This window comes from Aquarana catesbeiana, linkage group LG09 (genome assembly GCF_042186555.1).
Source record: "Aquarana catesbeiana isolate 2022-GZ linkage group LG09, ASM4218655v1, whole genome shotgun sequence".
In the NCBI taxonomy this organism is placed as follows: Eukaryota; Metazoa; Chordata; class Amphibia; order Anura; family Ranidae; genus Aquarana; species Aquarana catesbeiana.
In genome coordinates, this window is record NC_133332.1 from 56,377,038 (window position 1) to 56,403,929 (window position 26,892).

The following is a 26,892-nucleotide window of genomic DNA, read 5'->3' on the forward strand; positions in this document are numbered from 1 at the left end:
TGTGGCTAAATGACTGGACAGGGTTTGTGTGCACATTACTGTAAACTGACCAGGGTTAACTGAGCCTATGCTGGACAAAACCAAAAGTGTTAATTCACCTTTACAGAAAAAATGAAAAGTTGAACTAACAGTGTACAGCCCCCCAGGTCACTGCTGTACTTGCCTCCAGGGATGAAGAGCTGTCAGTGCCCATGCAGCCAGCTCAGCAGTCCAGGGATTTGAAATTCACACCCTTTCTTCTCTTCTCTGTGCAGCGCTTCCAGGACATACCAGAGTGATTAGAATTGTTCAGCACCTGCACAGTGAATCGCTCTGGACCATCCTGGAAGGGCTGCACAGAAAAGAGGGAGAAAATCTGGGATTTCAGATCCCCAGACCATTGGAGCAGCTTGGGCACTGACAGGGCAGCTTCCCTGGAGGTACGTACAATGCCTAGTACAGCCCCTAGGAGGGGCTATGATATTGATTGTTCACACTGCCATTCCCATATGTTCTTGCAGATATCCAGCTACCACTGGGAGACTGTTCCAGGAAGCTGACAAAGGAGACACTCTGTGTAGTGTAATGGTATCAGCCAAATGATCACTCCAGCGGTGATATGCAATTACTAAACAATGAAGGTCAACAAAACATTGCATAGGGGAAACAGGAACAAAAGAAATGAGAACAATTTTACAAATAGCCACTAGATGGCAGTAGAGTTCCTGAGTTCAGTTCAACTTCTGAAAGAGAAAAGAAGATCATGTCTCACATGTCCACCTTATGAAGGAAGATTCTGGAAAGCTCATGGCTGGATGCATCGACAGCTGGCACAGGCTTCACAGTGGCACTGCTGTTGTCTTCGGTCAGGAGGTTCTGGTGGATGAAGATAGGGCCTCCCCACTGCATGGACAGCCTCTCCACATGGACTGTAGCAAAGTTCTCTCCATTGACTGGGGCTTAGATAGATGCTGTGTGCTCTTCTGCTCACTGCTGGTGGCCCACACACCAGACTTAAGGGGGGAGAACCCAGCACCTGGTGACTTGCCCAATTAATGCTGTCCCATCAGGCAGGGTTTCTCTTTGCACAGGAAGCAGAGAGGATCCCGAATTTTTATCCCCTGGGAGTGACCAAGAGCCCAGGGGATGCTGGGAAACCCAGAGGATTGTGGGAGTTTGAATTAAAGGAACTTGCACCTGACTGTGGATAAAGGGGCACTCTGCCACATCTGTAATAATAAACCTTCTTCCCCTCCTCAAGAAGTATGTATGATGTATGACTGTACGAATGATGCAGTATCCTACTATTTTTAGAATCCATAGTCAAGATGGATGACCAATTCTAGAGAGACTTCAGCATCCAATAGGATTGCCGACCTCCCCAAGATGGCTGCCTGGAGCCCATAGCAGGATGCAATTAGTTTAAAAAAGAAGTTCCTACCAGCCTGAAGAAATGGCACAGTGCCATCTTCAGGCTGGAGGATATACTGCAGCCTCCACCTGCCCACAAGTTTAAATTAGATAAATACCTTTTAAGTGTGTAAAACAAAAGCCTGCCTCCTACCAGCAAACTGCAGAGAAGAATTCTAGCTCTCTGAGTAGAAGCAGTCATTTCTTTGCAGATGTCTGGCACACCCACTGCTAAGTTAGACCCATAGAACTTCAAGCAGCAAATTTCATGCTCCCTACTCTACTATTGGAATGCTCTACCTATGACTTAGCAGGGGGGGAGGTGTCATACCTGGGAAGAGAGTCTATTGCTTCTATACTGGCTGAGGGTCATTCTCTGCAGCATGCCTATTTTAGTTATGCTGTGGCTGCATTCTAATGAAAAGGATCTGTAAGACGTTGCACATCATGGGGGCAATTCAATGAAGAATTGTGACATTTTTCTGCCACTGTGGGCGTATTTTAAAGTCGCCAGATTTATAAAAGTTGTGCAACAGTTTTCTTGCTAATGCGTACAACAAATTGAGATAGTTCTTTTACATTCCGGCACTATGACTGTGACAAATTACATAGTTACAGTACATGGTTAGTCTGGTTGAAAAAAGTCCATCTAGTTTAACAAATAAAAGAGAAAAAGAAATATCCTTAAAACAAAAACATACAATTCTATACACACAATTCTATACCCACAATTGATCCAGAGGAAGGCAAAAACCCCAGCAAAGCAAGATCCAATTTGCTCCAGCAGGGGGGGAAATCAGATATTCCCTGGATGAACTTTACCCATAATTTCATAAATTCATTAAGAAATACCACCATATTGGTGATGAGAAAAGCGTAGGTATATAAGACCTTATTCATGTTGGAGCAATTGTACCCCAGACAAAATTCTGAGACCATTTTGCAACAGATTCATATACGGCTTACCGACATGTACACGAATCTTTACCAAATTGCTCTATTTGTTGCACTGACAGGAGACAGATTTTAAAAGAATGTCTATGACAAGCTATGAATTCCAGGGCTTATGTTTTAATGCACCTTCAAAGTATTTAGCTCATTTGTTTTGATGCACCTGCATTGTATTTAGCTAATTTAAACTAAAAGTTTAGTTGGGTTTTAAAAGAAGGGTATTTACACCTGCCTTGCTTCATGGCAAGAATTATTTGCAATTGTTTTAGACTACAAAAAGAGCAATTTGTAATGTTTGTTTGGATACCACAATTATGGTATAATTACCTCTCACTTCTGGGTGCTTCAGCATGATCAGAAAACCATATCTCAAGGTAGACCCAACTGTTTCTGTGCCAGCAAAGAACACATTCACTGTAGTTTTCAACATTGTCTCATAGTTGAAATGACTATTTGGGTTTTTCTTTTCCTAAAGAGAAAAAAAAAATTTTTTATTAGACCAAGAAAGTAACTATAGGCTTTTTGTTTTCATTTTTCATCAAAAAGAGAAGAGTTAAAACTCCTGTGCTTTTGGTGCTGTCTATAGTGTGTAGAAATGAGCTTAGGCCTGTTTGGATGCTCTTCTGAACTCTAAAGACCGAGCCCACAAGGAAGCTGTCACTTGTAATGGACAGATCATCTTCAGTGGGGATATTCCCTGCCCTGCTGTCCACACGTATACATACCCCATGTATACATGTGGGGTGGGGAATATTCCAACCACAGATGATTGGGCCATTTTGGGTAACAGCTTCCTGGAGGGCTCAGCCACGTAGATCCAGAAGAGTATCCAAACACACCCCAGTTCATCACTAATAGTATGTCCCTCTGGGGAGATTTATTCTCACATCCGGTTTCAAAAACACAACAGGAAGTTAGAAGAGACCTCTCCAAAATGAGTGGACATAACCTAGTTGTTACAAGGACAAGTGTCCCCATTGGGAGACTTCCCCTCACCACTTGTTTCTGTCATGAGGACAAACAAAGTGGATGAATGTCTACAGTGGGGACACAGACATCAATAAAAACCTTCCCCCCCCAAAACCATGAAAATAAGTTTTAGCTTCAGATATACTTGAAGCATAATAATCATTTTGTTTAAATTAAAAAATAAAGCACATGCCAGGACATGTTGATCCAGTGAATATCAGATTGCCTCTTGGGGGATGAGGAAGGAATTTTTTCCCCTGCTGGAGCAAATTGGTTGATGCTTTGCTGTTTATTTTTTTCCTTCCTCTGGATCAGCTGTGGATATAGGATTGTATGATTTTTTTTTTAAGGATATATATATTTTTTGCCTTTTATTTGTTGAACTAGATGGACTTGTGTCTTTTTTCAACCAGACTAACTATGTAACTGTGCAGGGGTATATTCATTATTAGCCACAGTAGGCACACTCCTATATGCAGCATGATGCAAAACAGTTGCTTTTTCCTGCACAGTTATTGGCTCCATATTTTCTTTTGATCATCAGCAGAAGAGTTTTTTCATAAGCTTGTCCCTTTCCTGTCCATGGTCTCTATATTTGCATTCCTCAGCGTGATGTCCTGTGCTGGTGATACGTTAATAACGCCAGACATTTTGCAAAACTGGTGGCTCTTACACCTAGCTGTCACCGACAGCTTCAGTTCCACTGAACCATTCAGAGTGATTCCCAAATATGTGATCACTATGTCAAGCATGAAACGGTGATCGTGCTTCATTGACAAAGTAAGCAACATTGAGACTGTGTCACTGCAGCCATAAGGCGACTGTCACGGTCAGGGTTCAGGCTTGGAAACCAGTATCTATAGCAGTAGAGAGGTTCCCACTGACCAGCAGGATAAGTACACAAGCAGGTCACCATGGCAGATGACTCGGGCATACCCGAGGTGCAGGGTCTAAGCACTAACTGGTATTCACTGATGGTGGAGATGGGTTTTGCTGCTTGCTAGTACCAGGTTGTGGTCCTCAGGATCGCCTCACCAGGAGGTGAGTAAGCCGGGGTCCAGTAGCAGATATAGCAGGTAGGGGTCAAGCAGAAGTGTAGTTAGTAAAAAAGCAAAAGGTTGGTAACAAGTGGTTGCAGGTTGTGATCAAGTGGAAGCGTGGTCGAGGAACAAGCCAAAAGTCAATAACGAGTCTTAGTGGAAAAAAGCATAGCTGCAAGTTTGCAAAGGAGCAAGGTATCAGCTGGAGAGAGCACAATTATCTGGCAAACAGGAAGTGCAGAGACAAGGCTTAAATCAGGAAGTTCATGGGTGGAGCAAAGATTTCAAGGATCACCAGAAACAAGAGACAAGGCAAGAAAGTCCAAAGGATCAGACAGCAAGCTGTCCATCATCCAAGATGGCTCAGTAAGAAGAGCTATTGCCTGATGCAGCAGAGGTTGTGGATTCAGATCCCAGTCCTGACAGCAACAATGCTTATCTAAGCATGAAATACAGGCAACCTAAGTGACGTCAGAGTGGGTGGCCACTCTGATGCCTCTTCTGGTTGACTGTATTCCATGCTGGCCCTGACAGCATGGCTCTCCATCTTGGATCCAAGACACAGTGTTTCCCACCATTGGTTGGCTGGACCTTCCACCTGCACCCCCCTGTCTTTACTCCCAAGAGGCATACCACTGGACGTTATGGATTAATTGATATGCCTGTTTTTCACTTCCATCTTGTAAGTGTTTTTAACCCTCCCTTGTCATTATAGTGTTTTATTACTGCACTTAGAAGCACCTTCTCCCCTGCTTTGTTTTTCTTAGAGTGTGCTTCCCTCTTCTGAAGTGCTGCTGTGGTATATTAATCATATTTCAAGAGCCAGTTATGTACTGTTTGTTAAAGTCTCCTTGTTATCCAGAGCGCCCTATTCTCCACACTCCTTGAACAATGCTTATCTGTTTAATACTGTAAATGTTAAATGCAATTAGAGTATTAAAAAATTACTTTTAAAAAGATAGGAAGCAAAAAAACATTTTGTTTAATTTTTGTCAATTTTTCAGCCTACAATAAAAAAATAGAATTTGTTTTTTATTAAAATAGAGTACCAAGTAAAAGCCTTAGGGCTCATCTACACTTGCTTCGGGTTCAACACACATTAATGACTTGTTTACACTTGCTTCAAAACAAGGCTTTGGACAGGCTTTGTTAAAGCTCTCTGAATGCTAGTCAAAGCTCTTGTCACTAAATAAAATGGTTAGCTAACAGTCCTGTTTACACCTTGCTTTAGCTTTGCTTTTGTCACGTACCTGGTTCGGGAGCCTGACAAGTAGAGGAGGGTCTCTCGTACCACACCGGCTTGTGGGTTACTGAAGGTGAGACAGCAGCCACAGAAGCACGGTGGCGTAGGAGTGCCTAAGATCGGTCCTGTAGTCTGTATGGCTGGTTGTCCATGGATGGATGTGCAGCAGGCAGGCAGGTGGTGGTTAGGCAGACCAGGGCCGTGGCAGGCTGGGATTGCAGCTAGAGCAGCATCCAGATGCGGATTACAGAGCAGAGCCGTGACAGGCTGGATGAGCAGGTGCAGGGTCAGGCAAGCTGGGTCGGTAATGTTCAGGCAGATAGACAAGCCGAGGTTGTGGTATCAAGCAGATAGTGTTAGTGAGAACAAGTCGGATCAAGATCAGAGGTCAGCACAGGTAACAGGTCAGAACACACAGAAGCTGCAGACCAACCAACAATGAGTCTATGCAGGAGCTCAGTTTAAATAGCCCGCCTGGCGTACGCCGATGTGCCAATGCGCTAGTGCTCATGCATGTACGCCAAGAACCTCTAAGTGTACTGTGGACCTGTCTTTCCTGACAGCTTTGCTTTGGCTTCGCTTCAAAAATTATACCCCATGTATCTTTATTTGTGCTTCAAAGCCTCCATAGAAGTCTATGGCAAAGCTCCCCCCACCGAAGCCTCACTGAAGCCCCACCAAAGCCCCACCAAAGGTTCATTGAAGCCCCATCGAAGCTCCACCAAAGCCTCATCGAAGCCCCACGAAGCTCACCGAAGCCCCACCAAAGCCCCACTAAAGCCCCACTAAAGGCTCATCGAAGCCCCATCGAAGCTCCACCAAAGCCTCATTTAAGTCTCATTGAAGCACCAAGCAAAAGCAAGGTGTAAATAGGACTGTAAGCTAACCATTTTATTTAGTGACAGGAGATTTGACAGGCCAAAGCCTATCCGAAGCCATGTTTTGAAGCAAGTGTAAACTAGCCCTCATACTGAATATCCTTAAATGTAAGTCACTGGTGCTGGTGTTGTGTCTGCAATTCCTACCCTCCTCACCTTCACTCATCCACAAAAGGCACAGCTACAGGCAGTAATTTTTGGATCATCGAGTAGAAGGAGTGCAGAGACACCAGCACTGGTGTCCAATGGAACTGCAGCACTAACCTCTGTGGCAAACTGGAAGTACTGTACAGCCGGAGCTATAATATCTGGGAGAAACAGTTTCAAACTGTTGGAAGCAAGCCAGCATCTAAATGACTATAAAGTTAAAGAGCTATATTAAAAGAATATTGCCCAGATTTGAGCTTTACAAATGCTTGCTATACACACTTCACTGTGACATTGGCACCAGATCTAGTTGAACAGATGACCTGTAATGATTGGAATCATAAACCTTTAGGACTCTGTTCCAGCCTGCAACTGCCGTGTTCTGCAATTTCTTTTACAAGACATTCAGTAAGAACATTGTCTAGTAAACCAAACTAAAAGGGCTAAATACACACCTGTTCAATCTTTATGAGAAAGCAGTCTATAAAATCACGTGGATTGTTTGGGTCAAGTGTCTCCTTGTTCATCCGAAGTCTCTTAGCCACAAAGAGTCCAAGCTTTACATAGTTTTTGTAAATCTTTTTGTGTGGGCCTGGAATATACCCCATGATTTTAGGAAACACGAAAAGTAGCTATAAGAAGAATGTAAGGATAAGTAAGAAGGGGCAAAAAATACGCATATTTCTTCTCTTCTCTATCAAGGAACTGTTGATATGTCACATGGGATTGCTTTCCATAACAGTGATTAGAGGCACAGAAAGATGTTTGTGTTGCACCTATCAACCAATCAGATTTGATTTATGTTATGGTAGAAAAAGGCAGCTATCAGCTTACTGAATGAAACTGCCACTCCATGCACAACAAGCATTGCCAAAGAATTTTAAAAACTTAGTTAAAGACTAGCCGTTTTTAGCTGCCAGAGCTGTTTTTGCTTTTTTTGCACACATGCTTAACCACTTAAAGTGGATGTAAACCCCAAATTTTTTTTTATGTCATAATGTAGAGTATAAGATTTCCTATCATTTGAGCCCAGTCTTGCCACAGAGAGTTAATCCATCTCTGAGCAATCCTCTTTTATTGTTCAGTGAGATAAATCTTGACAAACTGAGAAAAACTTTGTCAAATACTCCCCCTTGCTGTGAGTGACAGGTGATTTACATATCTCGTGCACCCGCCTAAGACATGCATTATTTTTTAATTCCCTCCCACTCCTTTCTTCAGCAGCTCCGCAAGGATTGGCTGTTCCACACCTCAGCATGATTTGGCATGCTGAAGTCATGTGGTTACTTTCCTGTCTTTTCACTGGATGTTAGAGCAGAAGTTCAGTGTAAGAAATACACAGGAGAAAATACATATTGACAAGGGGAGTGTAGAGGTGGGTGGGGAGTCTACTGACATCACAACTCCACCCACCGAGCTCCAGACAACAGACCCGCCCACAGAATATGCAGTTTTTCGGGTCTCATAACAGACAGAGGGGAGACATTTGACAGGTAAAGATACATGCAGGAGGCATGTATATCCTTATAGATAACCACTATGGCAGTAATTTAGAAAGGATGACATTGGGTTTACATCCACTTTAAGGACCGAGCCTATTTCTGAGATTTGTTGTTTACAAGTTAAAAACAGGTTTTTTTTGCTAAAAAATTACTTAGAACCCCCAAACATTATACATTTTTTTTCTAACACCCTAGAGAATAAAATGGTGGTCCTTGCAATACTTTCTGTCACACCGTATTTGCGCAGCGGTCTTATGCCCCGTACACACGGTCGGATTCTCCGACGGAAAATGTGTGATAGGACCTTGTTGTCAGAAATTCCGACCGTGTGTGGGCTCCATCACACATTTTCCATCGGATTTTCCGACACACAAAGTTTGAGAGCAGGCTATAAAATTTTCCGACAACAAAATCCGTTTCGGAATTTCCGATCGTGTGTACACAAATCTGACGCACAAAGTGCCATGCATGCTCAGAATAAATAAAGAGATGAAAGCTATTGGCTACTGCAACGTTTATAGTCCTGACGTATGTGTTTTACGTCACCGTGTTCAGAATGATCGGATTTTCCGACAACTTTGTGTGACCGTGTGTATGCAAGACAAGTTTGAGCCAACATCCGTCAGAAAAAATCCTAGGATTTTGTTGTTGGAATGTCCGATCAATGTCCGACCGTGTGTACGGGGCATAACAAGTGCACTTTTTTGGGAAAAAATACACATTTTGATTTAAAAAATAAGACAACAGTAAAGTTAGCCCGATTTTTTTATATTGTGAAAGATAATGTTACGCCAAGTAAATTGATACCCAACATGTTATGCTTCAAAACTGCTCCCGCTCGTGGAATGGCGACAAACTTTTACCCTTAAAAGTGATGGGCACTTTTACCCTTAAAAAAGGCGACGTTTAAAAAATTCTACAAGTTGCATGTTTTGAGTTACAGAGGAGGTCTAGGGCTAGAATTATTGCTCTCGCTCTACCAATCGCAGTGATACCTCACATGTGTGGCTTGAACACCGTTTTCATATGCGGGCGCTACTCACACATGCGTTCGCGTCTGCACGCGAGCTTGTCGGGACGGGGCGCGTTTAGAATTTTTTTTTTCTTATTTATTTAACCTTTTATTTTTTATTTTTACACTGTTTAAAAAAAAAATGTCACTTTTATTCCTATTACAAGGAATGTAAACATCCCTTGTAATAGAAAAAAGCATGACAGCACCTCTTAAATATGAGATCTGGGGTCAAAAAGACCTCAGATCTCATATTTACACTAAAATGCAATAAAAAAAATAAAAAATTGTCATTTAAAAAAATCATTTAAAAAAAATGGCCCTTTAAGAGCTGTGGGCGGAAGTGACGTTTTGATGTCGCTTCCGCCCAGCAGTTGTATGGAGACGGGTGGGGGCCATCTTTCCCTCACTCGTCTCCTGACAGGAGACAAGACGTCATTGCCTCCGCCGCTGCCGACGGCTCCAGTAAGCGGTGTAGGGCACCAGATCGTGGTTGGAGGGGGGGCCCACTCCCGCCACCCATAAAAGTGATCTTGTAGCGGACCGCCCGCTGAAAAAGAGGATACCAGAGTTATGGCAGCTAGTGTGAGTGGTTAAAAAAAATCATTTTAGGCCTGAAGATTACTTAACCGCCCTAAAACATTATATATTTTCTGAAAGCAGACGCCCCACAGAAAAAAATAGTGGCACTTCCAATTTTTTATTTCACACAATATTACCGAAAAGGTTTAGGAAACGCAAAACTTCAGTAAAAATAAAGTTAATTTTAAAGCACACAAACGCAACAAATTACCCATTTTTTTAGAAAGTATAAAAGATGAGGTTGCACCAAGTAAATAGATACCCAACTTGTCAAAACTTAAATTTGCATGTGCCCATGAAATGGCGACATTCTTTAGTACCCTATATTTTCCATAGGCAACATTTAAAAAGCCCCCGATAGGTCATCAGTTTAGTGTTACGGAGAAGGTCTGGTTCTAGAAATAATGCTCTCACTGCAGAGTGCAATATGTAACATGTGTATCGCAATCAGTGTTTTAATGAATAGGCGCCCCTGACCCGTCTTTACGTTTGTGTGTGAGTATATGTGGGGCTGGGGGGCGTCGCAGGGTAGGGTAGCGGTACTCCCGAGTGTGGCTCGGGGTGGATTTTCAATACCAAAAGCGGTATCCCCGAGCCAGACTCGGGCTTGCATCGCAGGATCCATGTAGAGGTTACTTACCTTGTCCCCAGGATCCTGCGATGTCTCCCTCGCTGTGATCTGCGAGCCGCCGTGTCTCGCTCGATTCACAGTGCCGAGCTCCATTCCCTGCGAGCGTTGCGACACACGGGGACGGAATTCGGCGCCAAATTCAAAAAGTAAAACACACAGTACAGATACAGTATACTGTAATCTTACAGATTACAGTGCTGTATCAAATAATTACACATCCCCTTTGTCCCTAGTGGTCTGTCCAGTGCCCTGCATGCAGTTTTATATTATAAATACTGTTCTTTCTGCCTGGAAACTGGCGATTGTTCATAGCAACCAAAACTGTCCCTTTACATCAAAAGTGGTTTTAGACCAGCTAGAAAACAGAGATAGTAAATTAGAATCACTTGCAGAATTGAGTGATAGTGATTTGTGGGGAAATCCTTCATCAGACACTGAAAGTAATGAAAGTGACAATTCTGCAACCGAGCAAATTTCAGTTTTTTATATTTGATTACATTATTGAATAATTTTCATTATTATTATATTATTATTTGTTATAATTATTTATAGTTATTTATTATATTATAATTTTTGATTTCGATTTTCAAACTTTATCATACCCGGGATTACTACTAGACTCTTGTTTGGACAGATTTAAGTGAATTATTCCTAAGAATTACAGGCCTATAATATAAAACGCCAAATTTCTGTGCAAAATAATTGTACCGCTTTCAGCATCAAAAATTTGATATATTCATACCGCCAGGGAGGTTAACTGATGATTTTTTGGTGACAGGTTCTCTTTTTTAATGAGATACCAAGGGTCTAAAAGACTCTGGATGTCTCCCCTGTGCTCCACTGAATGTAATGCACTGTGTAATGTTAACGGGGCTGTGTGGAAGCAATCAGATGGCAGAAATGGGAATGTGTGTAAAACCCGCCACTGTCAGTACCGTACAACCATGGAGCTTTATTCTTCAAGTGCTGAAAAAAAAAAGAAAGGACCCTAAGGTCAACACTGCGCTCAGTAATTAGCACACACAACTCCTTCCTGTGTCATGACCTAAAGTCTGATCAGGAAGAATACATTACTAATGGAAACGTCTGGAAATGTGCATTTAGAGAAGAAAAAAAGAGTGGCTGATCCGGAGGATTATACGTTTTGGGGAGACTTCCAAATTCCCTATGCTGGGAGAGACTGCTAGCAGCAGTCATGGCTTTTTGGTAAGCAAGCTCACTTTTGGGTGTTGACCTGAATACACACTGGTTTGCATTAGGAAGATTGGTGTCACAGCTTCTGTTTCCTGCAATACGCTTTTTCTCCTGTGGAGGCATACTACCTATGGATTCTCTCATTGATCACTATGGGACATTGCTTTAGTTTTCTTTTCTTCTTTTTTTTTTCTTTTTTTGAATTTTTTCTTTTTTATGTAATTATTGGTATTTTTTAATTTCACTTATTACTTGAAGCATCATTGTTTGAGTATTTCTTAATTCCACTGTTTGAGTATTTCATAATTTTTTAGTAGTTCATAATTTTTTATCTTAATTGATATTCTATTTCACATTTTTTTAGCGCTGCACTTACTGTGTTGTTTATTCTTCAAGTGCTGAATTAAGATCTTAAAATCAATGAAAAGCGCTCTATGAATGGAGGATGGGCAGATGAATGAAATGATCAGGGCCACTCTGTGCAATATCCTGGCACAGAGGAGGTAAGCATAACATCTTTTTTTATGTTAGGAGAAAAAAAAGGAGCCTTTAGTATTACTTTAAGTTCTTCAAAACATTTTCTCAATGCATTATGACTGTTTTGTAAATGCTCACTGAAAGTGACGCTCATTAGATTGTTACCAAGCTAAAATTAAAAAATGGCAGTTTGTTGAATATCACATTTTATTATAAATGTTATACTTCATCCTATCAAACCCTTACCTGTCCCCATGTGGAGCTCATAAGGTGCCAACTGTTGTTTATCAGGTAAAGCAAATTCATAAATTCTTCATCTCTGTAGTCAAATCGGTCTCCAAACACCAGAGAGCAGATTATGTTAGAGCCTGCCGAGCTGAATCCAAAAGTAGGATCAAGGGGCTTACCTGAAAAATAAATATATGAAACTGGTTTGAAGAGTATGTAAACCCAACATTCCATATTCCTAATATGTGCCTGCTGTACCATGTACTTTCCTGTTAAAGACTGACCACACTAAGCAGGGGAACATACTGTGATCAGTTCTCTAGCTGGTGGTGGGATCTCCACCTGCTCTCCTCCAATGATCAGACTTGTCCTGACACACCACCACTGCACAGCCATTCCCTGGGAACTTCAGCATGCTTGCTCCATGTCTTTATGGACCTTGCTTTGTGCACTGGTGCACAGTCATGTTTGAACAGGAAGGGGCCATCCCCAAACTGTTCCCATAAAGTTGGGAGCATGAAATTGTACAAAATGTCTTGGTATGCTGACGCCTTAAGAGTTCCCTTCACTGGAACTAAGTGGACAAGCCCAGCCCCTGAAAAACAACCCCACACCATAATCCCCCTTCCACCAAATGATTTGGAGGGGTGGCCAAATACTTTTGGCAATATAGTGTGGATGAGCGAATTTGGGGTGGAGGAACTTGACTGGCCTGCACAGAGTCCTGACCTCAACCCGATAGAAAGCCTTTGGGATGAATTAGAGAGAAGCCATGTCTTCTCGTCCAACATCAGCGCCTGACCTCACAAATGCACTTCTGGAAGAATGGTCAAACATTCCCATAGATACACTCCTAAACTTTGTGGACAGTTTTACCAGAAGAGTTGAAGCTGTTATAGCTGCAAAGGGAGGGCCAACTCAATATTGAATTCTATGGACTAAGACTGGGATGCCATTAAAGTTCATGTGTGTGTAAAGGCAGGCGTCCCAATACCTTTGGCAATATAGTGTAAGTGCCAGAGGTAGCTTGGACGAAGACTGCTCTCATAGGGTCTTAAATTACTGGCAATTCCCTGTCCTCAGCAGTGTCCTAGACTGTGAGCTTTGAGAAGAGTGCCCTCCTGTACCATGCAGTGTTCATGAGATTGCACTGGGTGCTAATAGCTGTGCAGTGGTCTAGGATAACCAGATACCAAAAAACTTGCCTTATGGTCCCAAGCTGTGAGACCTTAGACTGTCCAATATTTTTAGTTGCTTAGCGAGAATATTGTCCTCTCTTAGCCAATTGCTAACCTTTTGGAGCATCCTATGCCCTAACCCCCCCCACACACACATCTCCTGTTGCAGGTTCTACAAGCAATAAATCACAAAAAGACAACCCCTACTTTATTGGAGCCAGATTGAATAGACTGCTGCTTGGATAGGTGGCGGCCTCTGTACTGTTTGGGGGAGAATCAGCTAAAGTCAGAGGCCTCCGGGGCGGTAGCGCTAGGGGTGACTATGCCAGGCAGCCCTGTTCAAATGTACTTTTCTCCAAATTTTACAGCCAGTAAAGCGTAATCAAAAGCTGCCCATCTATGAATACAGTTCCATTTCCCGCATATCTGCTTTCTGGAAGAACATACTGTAGTGGTAAATGTAGCTTTACTTTGGCAGTGAGATGCCCTTGCCTTCTTTACCATCACTTTTTCGGAACTCTGCTATTAGATACTGGGCCTCCTCTTTCACCCTTTCCTCCAGGCTCCTCTTCCCCATTCCAAAATTCTTCAAAGTATGGATAGCAAAGCGTCGAAGCTGCCTCCATCTTTCTCCTGTCCCGTACACAATCCCTGGAGACAAAAATCACCAGCTATTAACATTACCGATTTAAATTCTTGCTTTAGAAAAGAAGAAACTTTATTTTACATTTATACATGTTTGCAATTTATAATAACATCATTGTTTTTGGTCAATGAAATGTACATTATTTACTTTATATAACATTTGTATATTTTATAAAGTTTATATAAAATTTTATTTTTCAGATAAACACTTATTTCAGGTTGCATAGTGAGTGACCTAAACTGGTCATATACTGTCCATAGGCATTGTTTTAAAAGTCTTTACAGGTTATCATTTTAGAGTTAACCATGAATGATGGTAGCTTTCCAGCCACTTCCACTTAAAAGCCCATTGCCAGCTGAATAAATTTCAACAAAGTCCAGGGTGCTATAGCAGTGCTATAGCAATGTATTTAAAATCCTGATCACTTAGAAACAGTGGTTTTAGACAACGGGGGTTATTTACTAAAGGCAAATCCACTTTGCACTACAAGTGCACTGAAAGTGCACTTGGAAGTGCAGATGCTGTAGATCTGAGGGGAGGATCTGAAATGAGGGGAAGCTCTGCTGATTGTATAATCCAATCATGTGTAAGCTAAAATGCTGTATTTTATTTTCCTTGCATGTCCCCCTCAGATCTAGAGTGACTGCACTTCCAAGTGCACTTTCAGTGCACTTTCAAATGCAAATGCAGTGTACTTGTAGTGCAAAGTGGATTTTCCTTTAGTAAATAACCCCCAAATGGTTCAAATGAAACATTAAACACGCAAAGTTCCTTTAACCACTTCAATACCAGACACTTTCCACCCTTCCTGCCCAGGCCAATTTTCAGCTTTCATCGCTGTCGCTGTTTAAATGACAATTGCACGGTCATGCTTCACTGTACCCAAACAAAATGTTGTTCCTACAAATAGAGCTTTCTTTGGTGGTATTTGATCACCTCTGGGGTTTTTATTTTTTGCTATACAAATAAAAAAGACCGAAATGTTTAAAAAAAAAGTTTTTCTTTGTTTCTGTTATAAAATTTTGTAAATAAGTAAGTTTTCTCCTTCACTGATGGGCACTGGTGAGGCGGCACTGATGGGCATTGATGATGGGCACTGATATGCGGCACTGATAGGTGTCACTGATATGCAGCACTGATAGTTGGCACAGATGGGCACTAAAAGGGCAAAACTGATGGGCACTGAAAGGCTGCACTGATGGGTACTTATGAGTGGCACTGATGGGCATGGATGGGCACTGATGGGCAGCACTGATCGGCATGGATGGGCACTGATGGGTGGCACTGATGGACACTGGGTGCCACTAACGGGCATCACTGATAAGGAGGCACTGGCAGACATTGATGATGGGCACTGATTGGCATCATACGTGGGCACTGATTGGCATTTTTTGTGGGCACTGATTGGCATCCCAGGTGGCCATGGGTGGCATACCTGGTGGGCATCAGTGGTGGGCATCCCTGGAGGTCCTGGGTGGGCATCCTGGGGGGGCTGTGCTGATAATCAATCAGTGCAGACCCCCCTGTCAGGAGAGCAGCAGATCAGCTCTCCTCTACTCTTGTCTGTCAGACGCGAGGAAAATAAAGGAAAAGCCGATACAAAGCTCTTCCTTTTTACAGCGTGATCAGCTGTGATTGGACACAGCTGATCACGTGGTAAAGAGTCTCTGTCAGAGATTCTTTACAGAGATCGGTGTTGCGGTGTGTCAGACTGACACACTGCACCACCGATCGCCACGCTGCGCCCCCCACGGGCGCACCAGTTTGTTATCCTGATTACATCATATGACGTCCGGTCAGGATAACAGAACCACTTTACTGACGTCATATTGCTATATGGCGGGTGGGAAGTGGTTAAATAATGTGCCTGGGGATGGCCTTAACCTGCTTGTGAAATATTGCATCTGTACTACAGTATAGTAAAATTAACATCTACAAAGACAAAAAAAAAAATTGTCGGTAAATGACAGCTACCATCTGCTTTCTTTGTAAACAAAGCTTCCAGGCATTCTCTTCATCTATAACAGACCCTTATCCTAGATCAAGGTCTGGAATAATTGTTAATGGGGGACTTCACGCAAGTAAAAATAATGTTGTGGGGTTCCCCCTAAAAATACATTGCAGATCCTTATCCTTTAATGAGAATCTGGTATTGATGTCAAAGGAGACCCCATACAAGATTAGAAAAAAGACGTGGGACCCCCCCAAACTTCACATCTGACTCTTTGCTTCTGGTATGGATTTTAGGGGGGGGCATGCAAAAAAACAAGAAAAAAAGTATAAGGTCCTTATACAAAAATCCTTACCAGACCCTTATTGAAGCATGTAGGTCCCATCCCCTGAGCCACACTAGGCCACATGCCCTCAACATGGAGAGGGTACCTTGCCAGGGGATATATACCCCTGGCAAAGCACCTTGCCCCCAAGTTGATGAGGACAAAGACCCCTTCCTCACATCCAGGTGGTTGTTTGACTGCACTCATCCCTACTGCCCACATGCTGAGTGAATATGCACTCATATTGTAAGTTAGATTCAAACTTTGAGATGGCATATGGCAAGTATGAAGACATATTTAATATAATGGTGTTGGCTGCAAAATTTGTAAAGCTTTTGAAGTTAAGCATACATATACTAGCCTGATTGACCCACTATCGTTGGTAAGTGGGTCCACCGTATCAGGTAAGAGTACCCATCCATACGCTTTAGATTCCCTTACTTATACAGCGTCACTGCTGATTTCATATTGTTTGCACTATCTTCATTCCATCAAGGATTCATCAGTTATACACTAGATGGACACATTTCTTTGAATTCTCACAAATTTTTCTGCTAACATCAAGTGAACATTGGATTTTTTGCATGTTCACTAGATTCTGTTTATATGCTATACACATATATTAAATATCAGTTTCATTGCTGTTATATCATCCATTTAGCGCTACACTTTGTTTTCATAATTTGTTTGGACTTTGTTTGTTTTAGTGTTGGCAGCATTTTTGCCACATTTTTGGTTTAGCACAGTCATTTTCCCACTTTCTATACATATAATAAGGAAGGTTTTGGTGCATTTTCATGGCATTGTCCTTAGTTACTGACTCACTTACCATTTCCCTTGCTGTATTGTTGGACTGCTGGAAATTCTCCCCTCCCACTGAATTCTTCAGCATGGTCTATTAGAGCTTCCTTTAAAATCTCATATCCGCACATCACCACAGTGGGGCGAGAACCAAGATAAAAAGTGTACATGGGTCCATACTTTTTGCTAAGCTTTTGAAAATTAATATAGAAAAGCAGTTAGAAATATAAACAGTTTATTGGCTACTTTTTTTTTTACAAATTAGCAGTACTGAAAGCTATATCTTATATAAAATCAAGACAGTTTTACATAGTTGTTAGGTTGAAAAAAGACGCAAGTCCATCTAGTTCAACCAATAAAAGGGAAAAAAAGAATCATACAATCCCATATACACAACCCTTTACCCACAGTTGATCCAGAGGATGACGAAAAACCTCAGCAAAGCATGATCCAATTTGCTCCAGTAGGGGAAAAAATTCCTTCCTGATCCCCAGAGAGGCAATCAGATTTTCCCTGAATCAACTTTACCTGTAAATGTTAGTATCCAGCTATATTATGTACATTTAGGAAAGAATTCAAGACTTTTTTTAAAGCAATCTACTGAGCTGGCCAGAACCAGTTCTTGAGGGAGTCTATTCCACATTTTCACAGTTCTAACTGTGAATAAACCTTTCCGTATTTGGAGATTAAATCTCTTTTACTCCGGAAACGATGAGTGCGGTGATCGGTGTGTCCGGAGAGTCTCAGGTCGGATTATACAGATGACGGGGATTAAAGGGGAGCCGGTCGGGTGAAAGAAAAAAAAGAAAAAAGAAAAAAAGGAATCCACCATCCGTGGCCTGAAGGGCGGGTGCCCACTTCCAGGTTGACACGTTGGAATCATCCCCTATTGGAACGCTGCACGTATCGGCTGATCTGGATGCCACCATCCAGCTGTCCCTGCAGAGGGCTGTATCTGCATGCTCACGAGACCTTGCTACCAGGGAGGTCCACCATTCTGGTAGGGGTCCATCTGTAGTATCCCCCGGAGTCACTGTCTGGATATCCCTCCACACCACTTTTTCTTCCGTTTCACTCATATTGGTGATTTCTAAAGACCTGTGGATATGTGATCCTTCTTTAAAAGGGATTGATGCATCTTTATTGAACTTCTTTTGATGAACTTGATTTTTCTATTTAGTTATTTTTTCGCTTTCATCACTCAGGATATTTTGATCTTTATATGTCTATACACATGTTTCATTATTTATCCATTTACCCATTTTCAAGCACTGTTTGATTGTGTTATGTGATTCACTAACTATGCACAATATATATGCACTTATATATTTTTATGCAAGCAGTATATGAATTTAGTTTTTATGATCACTTGATTGCAAGTGCACTTATTATATTTATGTTGATTTAATACACAGATGTTGGTGTTTTTTTGTTGCTGCTGCACCTTAGTTCTCTGCTAATTGCTTTTTAGCGCAGGTTCTCCTTTTTATAATTTTAGAAATGATATCTCTCTCTCTGGAGTTTATATCTCTCTTAATACAACAAAGGATTTTGCTCGCATTGGTAACTGAAGCTTGGCATTGCATGCTATTATTAAGGTTATGATCTACCAAAACACCCAGATCCTTCTCCACCATTGATCCCCCCAGTTGTACTCCCCCTAGTATGTATGATGCAAGTATATTCTTAGCCCGAGTGCATAACTTTACATTTATTTACTAGACATGTGCACACTGAAATATTTTGTTTCTGAATTTTGTTTACGTCCGAAAAATAAATTTATTTAGTTACTCCCGAAATTTGTTTTTATTTATTTAGTTTTTCGTTAAAAATTGCATTCGTCCGAAAATCCAAATTAATTAAGGTCGAATCTGTCATTGAAGGCTTATGGTGTCTGTCGAATGTTCAAAGAAGATTCGACGTAGCAGCTAAACTGTACATGTGCATTTCCGGTTGAATTTTCCACCTACAGGCTAGCTGTAGTAGAATTCTAATGTTGTATGACTAGTAATAATTATATTTATTAATTATTTTACTAGTCAACCAACATTCGAATTTTTCTATAGCCTATGGGTGGATGCATTTGACCAGAAATTTACGATTGCAGCGTCGTACAGTTTATCTGCTCCGTCGAATCTTCTTAGAACTTTCAACAGGCACCATAAGTCAAAGATTCGACGTTTGTATGTTTTTCATTGCTTTGACAAATCTTCGTCGTTCATGTTGAATGGTCTACTCTACCTCAACAGTCAGCCAACTTTCACATTCGTTTCTCAATCCCAAAGTGCAATGGCGGGAGCGGCATCCGACATTGTGTCAGCTATTGATATGGCATTATAATATACAATCTATAATAATAAATCCCCCCCCACAACATGGGCAGCCACTGAGGCTATCACAACACTAGCAACACAAGTATCACTATCCAGTTCACAACACTAACACAATAGCAGCAGATTATTATGAAAAAGTAAAGTTGAACTGTAGCTTGCTTCACTATTGTTCTGCTGTTGTGCTTATGCTTAATTGCTAAATAATTCAGGTTTTCTGACAAACAGACCAGCTAAGATTGACTGTTTTCTGAAATGATTCAGTGTGTGTGTCTCTCTCTGCTAGCAATCGTAAGTGAAAGTATTTTTATTTTACTTCCCCCACCCAATTCCAGCAGCGATCTTTTCTCTCTATGTTGAATCTTTTCTCTCTATGTTGAATCTTTTCTCTCTATGTCGAATAATCTTGGACTAATAGAGTTAAGGTTAGACACATTCGACCACAGGTTCGATAGACACAGATTGTTATTGTCAGCGTCATGTCGAATCTCCTATCTATATCAAACTGTTGTGGCAATGAAAACGAAAATAAAGCATTTGTTTATGTCGGATCTTTCGGTTTTCGTATTCTGCACTTTCGTTACCGTTTGTTAAAACGATAACGAAAATACCTGAAATTCGGACGAAAGTGCATTCGGATGAAAACAAATGCACATGTCTATTATTTACATTAAACCTCATTTGTCACATATTTGCCCAATTAAACAGTGCACTGAGGTCGATTTGTAAGCTGGAGACATCCTGTAAGGACGGTATTCCACTGCATATCCTGGTGTCATCAGCAAACACTGAAATTGTACTTTTAATCCCTGACCAGTTATAAATATATTAAAACGTAAGGGTCCAAACACTGAACCATCACTGATAACTGTGTTAAACGTTTTTGCAAAATCCAAGTATACCACATCCACAGCCACTCTTTTGTCTAAGGTTTTACTTACCTTCTCATAAAAATAAATCAGATTTGTTTGACAGCTTCTGTCTTCCATGAATCCATGCTGTCTGTAATTGTTACTGTTGTTGCTTAAAATATTTTTTTCCAGCAAGAACTCGTCTATGTGGTCTTTTATTAAACTCTCCAGTATCTTCCCAACTATAGAAGTTAAACTAACAGGTCTATAGTTACTTGATAAAGACTTTGTTCCCTTTTTAAATATAGGCACCACATTCGCCCTACGCTAATCCAGTGGTGCTATTCCAGTCATTAACGAGTCCCTTCGAAATGACAGAGCTCAATTCTTTTAGGATCCGTGGATGTACTATCTGGTCCATGTGCTTTATTCACCTTCCATCCACCATCCGCTGTGCGCCACTCATTTGCCCCAGCCTCTCACCTCACACCTCAGATCCCTACAGGTCAAGTCAGGCCTTTAAGTAAATGGAATATTGGATCCACAAAGATCGATCCAATTCCAGGGATATCCAAGACAAGGCAGCGCCAGTATAAGGATAAGTTTCCAGGCTCATCAAATGCAGTTTACATGCAATAAAAGAGGGGGGCTCCATAGTGTAGTAATCCAATGCAATTTATTCAAAAAATGAGTAGTAACTTACAGTTTAAAATCACTCAGTACAGCTACACAAACAAAGGAACTTCCAATCTCGGCTGCGAATGGAAGTGATGACCCCCAGCTCCTCCCTGACGCGTTGCGTCACTGAACACGTGATTTCATCAAGGGGTAATGGAGTTGGGTGTATGATGCCGGTTTAAATAGTGAGTTCCGCTGTCATGGTAATGCCAATAATATGCAAAGCTCCAAATCCTTAATTTAGATACAGCATAATACGTAAAATATATAAATCCTCCTAAACATTTCATATAAAAAAAATTTAAATCTGAAAATAAAACATTTCATATGGACTACATAACGTTCTTATGTGTTTTCTTCACTCACTTCCCAGGTAAGTTTAATATTTTTACTGTTGGTATTCAAATTAAAGCAAAAATCTGTCAAACGTTCCCTATCTCCAGCCCAAATAACAATAATATCATCAATAAATCTCTTGAATAATACTAGCTGTTACGGTTTCCTATTATACAAGGCATCCTCCTCCCATTCAGCCATATAGAGGTTGGCTACACTGGGCGCATATTTAGCACCCATTGCTATCCCTTGTATCTGTTTACAATAGGTCTTATCGTACCAGAAGTAGTTATGATACAAGCTATACTTAAAGTTAGGGTTGTCCCGATACCGATACTAGTATCGGTATCGGCACCGATACCGAGCATTTGCCCAAGTACTTGTACTCGGGCAAATGCTCCCGATGCTTCCCCCGATACCTGCAAGTCAGCTGTGATCGGCACGTGGGGGAGTTACAAGGTTCTCCCCCAGCGGCTTTCAGCAGCTTTAGTGACATACAGCGGTGATCGGTCACCGCTGACTGTCACTGCATCCTCCTCCATGCCCCCTCTGTTCCTCTGTCCCCTTCCGCTGTCCCTCTCCGTTCCTCTCTCCTTCTCTGTGTCTCTCCGCTGTCCCCTCCGTTCCTCTCTCCTTTTCTGTCCCCCTCCGCTGTCCCCCTCCGTTCCTCTCTCCTTTTCTGTCCCCCTCCGCTGTCCCCTCCGTTCCTCTCTCCTTTTCTGTCCCCCTTCGCTGGCCCCTCCGTTCCTCTCTCCTTCTCTGTGTCTCTCCGCTGTCCCCTCCGTTCCTCTCTCCTTTTCTGTCCCCCTCCGCTGTCCCCCTCCGTTCCTCTCTCCTTTTCTGTCCCCCTCCGCTGTCCCCTCCGTTCCTCTCTCCTTTTCTGTCCCCCTTCGCTGGCCCCTCCGTTCCCCTCTCCTTCTCTGTCCCCCTCCGTTCTCCCCCTCCGTTCTGCCGTCCTCCTCCTCCTTCCTTTGTGAATGGACAGAGTCAGCTGACTCTGTCCATTCACATAACTGAAACATTGTAATCTCTTGTGATTACGATGTCTCAGTTTATGAATGGAGAGGAACCGCTGTCTTCTCTCCATTCATTCTCAGTGCAGCTGAGGCTGCAGAGAAAGGGACTGGGGAATCTCTATCCTCTGTCTCTTTCTCTGTCTCAAGGGGGAGATATCAGAGGTCTGTTAAGACCCCTGATATCTCACCAAAGCCCCCCAACAGGGCTGATTAAAAAAAAAAAAAAAAAAAAAAAAAAAAAACACATATTGCAATAAAGAATAAAAAAAAATTATTGTAAAAAATAAAAATTGTAAATTAAAAAAAAAAAAACACACACACATACACCGTTCACCCCCCCCCCCCTCCCCCAAAAAAAAAGCACTGTTAAAAAAAAAAAAAAAAACACTGTCACGTGACATTAAAAAAAGTATCGGTATTCGATATCGGCGAGTACTTGAAAAAAAGTATCGGTACTTGTACTCGGCCCTAAAAAAGTGGTATCGGGACAACCCTACTTAAAGTGGATGTAAACCCAATGTCATCCTTTCTAAACTACTGCCATAGGGGTTATCTATAAGGATATACATGCCTCCTGCATGGGACTGTGTCAGTTTCATCCCCGTTATGGACATGAGCTCCCCCATGCTCCTTTGTATACACAAAGCTGAAAAAGATATTTCATAAATTTGCTTTCTCTTTTTTCCCCAGTCACCCCCTCTAGATTATTTTGTAAAGGGCCTACATGCTCAGACCTGACCTTTTTACTATATTTTAATCATTTTTTTGGGGTTTGTCCTGAATATTTTGTTTGTATTTGAATTCCAGCATATAAGTAACTAATCATAAAACTGCTCCCTCCCCTCTCCTAACACCTATTGTAACTACTCTGTGGAAAAAAAATCTGTATACTTACCTATTTTCAGGCCGCTCCACCTGTCCAGTCCCGTGATCTCCCCTGTGTCAGCCAGCACAGGGGAGAGCGCTCAATAATAGCTGGAATGCCTGGGAGTGGTGATATCACCTATAGGCTCTACTATGGCCCATCCATTGTTGGCGCTCGCTCCTCTCCCCTGAAGTCAATGCTGGCTGGCACAGGGGAGCCAGCTCACATGACTAGACAGGTGCGGGATAAAAATAGGTACGTATTTACATCTTTTTTGCACAGCCGCAGGTAAATGCATAGAGTAGATATAACAGTGTTTATAAATACTGGGGTTGATTTACTAAAGGTAAATACGCTGTTCGCTTTGCAAGGGAATTTTTCTTAGAGCTTAGTGACTGAGATTGACCAATCATGTGCAAGCAAAAATGCTGTTTTTTTTCCCCCTCCTTGCATGTGATTTGTTATTTCTTGCAAAATTAAATTTCTTCACACCCATTAGGCTCTACCTACAGTAGCTATACGGTGGCAAGGCGGCTTGGCTGCCCCAGATCACGTACCTAGTATGTAATCTGACATTGATGCACTGTGATTAAACACAGCAGATGTCGATCACCGGGTGCCGGCCAATGGATTACCGCCGGCACCTGTCGATCGTCATGATTTTACACGGGACAGGGCTTTGCCTATGTAAACAAAGCAGAGACCTGTCCTGTTCCAGTATATATCCCATAGTTTGTAGACATTATAACTTTTGCTCAAAACAATCAATATTTTTACCAAAAATATGTAGCAGAATACATTTTGACCTAAATCTATCAAGAAGTTTGATATTTTTACATTTTTTATTGGATATGTTTTATATGTTTATATGTTTTATAGCAAAAAATATAATTTTTAAAAAAAATTGTTTGCTTTTTTTTTTGTTTTGTTTATAGTGCAAAAAATAAAAAACGCAGAGGTGCTCAAATACCATCAAAGGAAAGCTCTATTTGAGGGAAAAAAGGACATACATGTTATTTGGGCAAAGTGTCGCATGACCATGCAATTGTCGGTTAAAGTAACGCAGTGCCGTATCGCAAAAAATGGTCTGGTCATGAAGGGGGGTAAATATTCCAGAGGTCAAGTGGTTAAAGTAGAGCCAAGGGCAATGGCTGTAATCAAATGCATAATGGCATAGCAACCAATCAGACTTCATCTTTTTACACATTTAATTACAATACGAAGGAATCTGATTGGTGTGTAGGAGTTAAGTTAACACTCATTGCTCTAACTTGATAATAAAACATGTAATGATTTTTCCCCATACAATGAAAGCCAGGGATTCTGTCTCCAATGCCTGTTTCACACGGGCTTCAGCTTGTATAAAAACAGTGTGAACAGAAAGCTTTGATAAAGCATTGGCAGAGCTTTCAGCAAGCTTTGTTGAACCTTTTTAAATACCATAAGGCCGCGTACACACGGGCGGACTTTTCGACCAGACTGGTCTGACAGACTTTCGACGGACTTCCGACGGACTTTTTAATGAACGGACTTGCCTACACATGATCACACCAAAGTCCGACGGATTCGTACGTGATGATGTACATAGGACTAAAATAAGAAAGTTGATAGCCAGTAGCCAAAAGCTGCCCTAGCGTTGGTTTTTGTCCGTCAGACTAGCATACAGACGAGCGGATTTCTGGGTCCGGCGGAGTTACGACGTAAAGATTTGAAGCATGTTCCAAATCTAAAGTCCGTCAGATTTGCGACTGGAAAAGTCCGCTGAAGGTCCGGTGAAGCCCACACACGATCGGATTGTCCGCCGGATTTGGTCCGTCGGACAAGTCCGGTCGAAAAGTCCGACCGTGTGTACGCTCCATAAGGCTCAGTTTCCACTATTGAAACCCCAAAGTCGCGTGATTTCGCCATGATTTTTTGCCGCTATTTTACCGTGATTTTTTACCGTGACTTGAAGCAATGCCTGTGTATTCTTGAGGTCTATGGACCTCAAGTCGCATCAAAGTGGGACCAAAGTAGTGCAGGGACTACTTTGAAGTCGCTACGACTTGAAGTCGCACAGATATGAATGGTACTCATTGGAAATCATGAGGTACGACTTGTCATGCAACTTTTCAGTCCCAAATCTCATGAAAAGTCGCACTAGTGGAAACCGAGCACTCAGCTCCAGTTTGTAAATGTTGAACACAGATGCTAATGGGAGTGCTGATGGCCACTTCCACAAGCTTCAAGAATGCTGGTGCCTGCTAGCAGCTTGCTTAAAATAGCAATCTGTGTTCAACATTTTACAAACTGGAGCTGAATGGTACTTTAACATATTTAAAAGCTCTAACAAAGCTTGCTGAAAGCTCTGCACATATTTTGTCAAAGCTTGCTGTTCATACAGGTGAAGCCCATGTGAAACATTCAATAGGAAAAAGCAAACTCACATCCCCTTTGTTCAGTTTGCACTGCAGTGTCTGTTGCCTGTAAGCTGTCTCCTCCCTTGGGCTTTAAAGCGGAGTTCCACCCAAAAGTATAACTTCCGCTCATCTGATTCCTCCCCCCCTCCGGTGCCACAATTGGCACGTTTCAGGGGGGAGGGGGTGCAGATACCTGTATTAGACAGGTATCTGCACCCACTTCCGGGAATAGACTCCCGTGGGAGTCACGCCCCCTCCCGCACCCCCACCCCGCTGTCTCCTGGGAAACACACAGGTCCCAGGAGATAGCGGGGACCACTTAGGCCGCAACGCTTCACTTCCTTATTATCTCACCGAGAATGGCGGCGGCAGCAGCCGAGAGCCGAGCTATTGCTCGGCTTTGGCTGTCGACATCGCTGGACTCCTGGACAGGTAAGTGTTTGTTTATTAAAAGTCAGCAGCTGCAGTATTTGTAGCTGCTGGCTTTTAATATTTTTTTTTTCAGGTGGACTCCCTCTTTAACAAGAAAATCTGGGTCGTATATAACGAGTTGTCACATTATGCATTCCAACCTCTATGGAGTCTCAAGCAAAGCAAAAATGCAGTGTTTTTTTGTTTTTTTTTAGTTTCTCTGCACGTGATTGGGTATTCTTTGCAAAGTAAAATTTCACCACATTCACTAAGCTCTGGGAAAATTCCCTCGTGAACATCCTATTTGCCTTTAATACATCAACCCCAATGTTTAAAGGGATATTTTTTAGGCACTGGAGCCCTCCATGTAGTATTATGGAAGGTTATTCTCTCCCGCACTTCCTATAAACAACAGTTGTGCCGCGTACACACGGTCTGACTTTTTGACCGGACTGGTCCGACGGACGCCGACAGACCAAATCCGGCGGACAATTCGACCGTGTGTGGGCTTCATCGGACCTGCAGCTGACTTTTTCGGTTGAAAATCTGACAGACTTTAGATTTGGAACATGCTTCAAATCTTTCCGACGGACTCGAGTCCGGTCGAAAAATCCGCTCGTCTGTATGCTAGTCCGACGGACAAAAACCATCGCTAGGGCAGCTACATTTTAGTCTGGTGTACGTCATCACGTACGAATCCGTCGTACTTTTGTGTGATCGTATGTAGGCAAGTCCGTTCGTTAGAAAGTCCGCTGCAAGTCTGCCAAAAGTCCGCCAAAAGTCCGTCGAAAGTCTGTCGGACGGGCTGTCGGACTTTTGTAGCCGAAAAGTCCGACCGTGTGTACGCGGCATTAGATATTTG

The 26,892-nt window shown here is 42.1% G+C and overlaps 1 protein-coding gene across 2 annotated transcripts in view; it reads right to left on the reverse strand.

The window, feature by feature from the left end:
* The window catches only part of LOC141107664 (cytochrome P450 2F2-like), a 66,742-nt gene that overhangs the window by 38,297 nt on the left and 1,553 nt on the right, over nt 1-26,892 (reverse strand). Inside the window, exons 2-6 of one of the 2 annotated variants that reach the window (XM_073598559.1) lie at nt 17,173-17,335; nt 13,923-14,072; nt 12,262-12,422; nt 7,073-7,249; nt 2,668-2,809 (exon numbers count right to left, since the gene is read on the reverse strand). In XM_073598559.1, coding sequence (XP_073454660.1) covers nt 2,668-2,809; nt 7,073-7,249; nt 12,262-12,422; nt 13,923-14,072; nt 17,173-17,335 — 793 coding nt within the window. The remainder of the gene's footprint in view (nt 1-2,667; nt 2,810-7,072; nt 7,250-12,261; nt 12,423-13,922; nt 14,073-17,172; nt 17,336-26,892) is intronic. The other variant, XM_073598560.1, reaches the window with a different exon arrangement.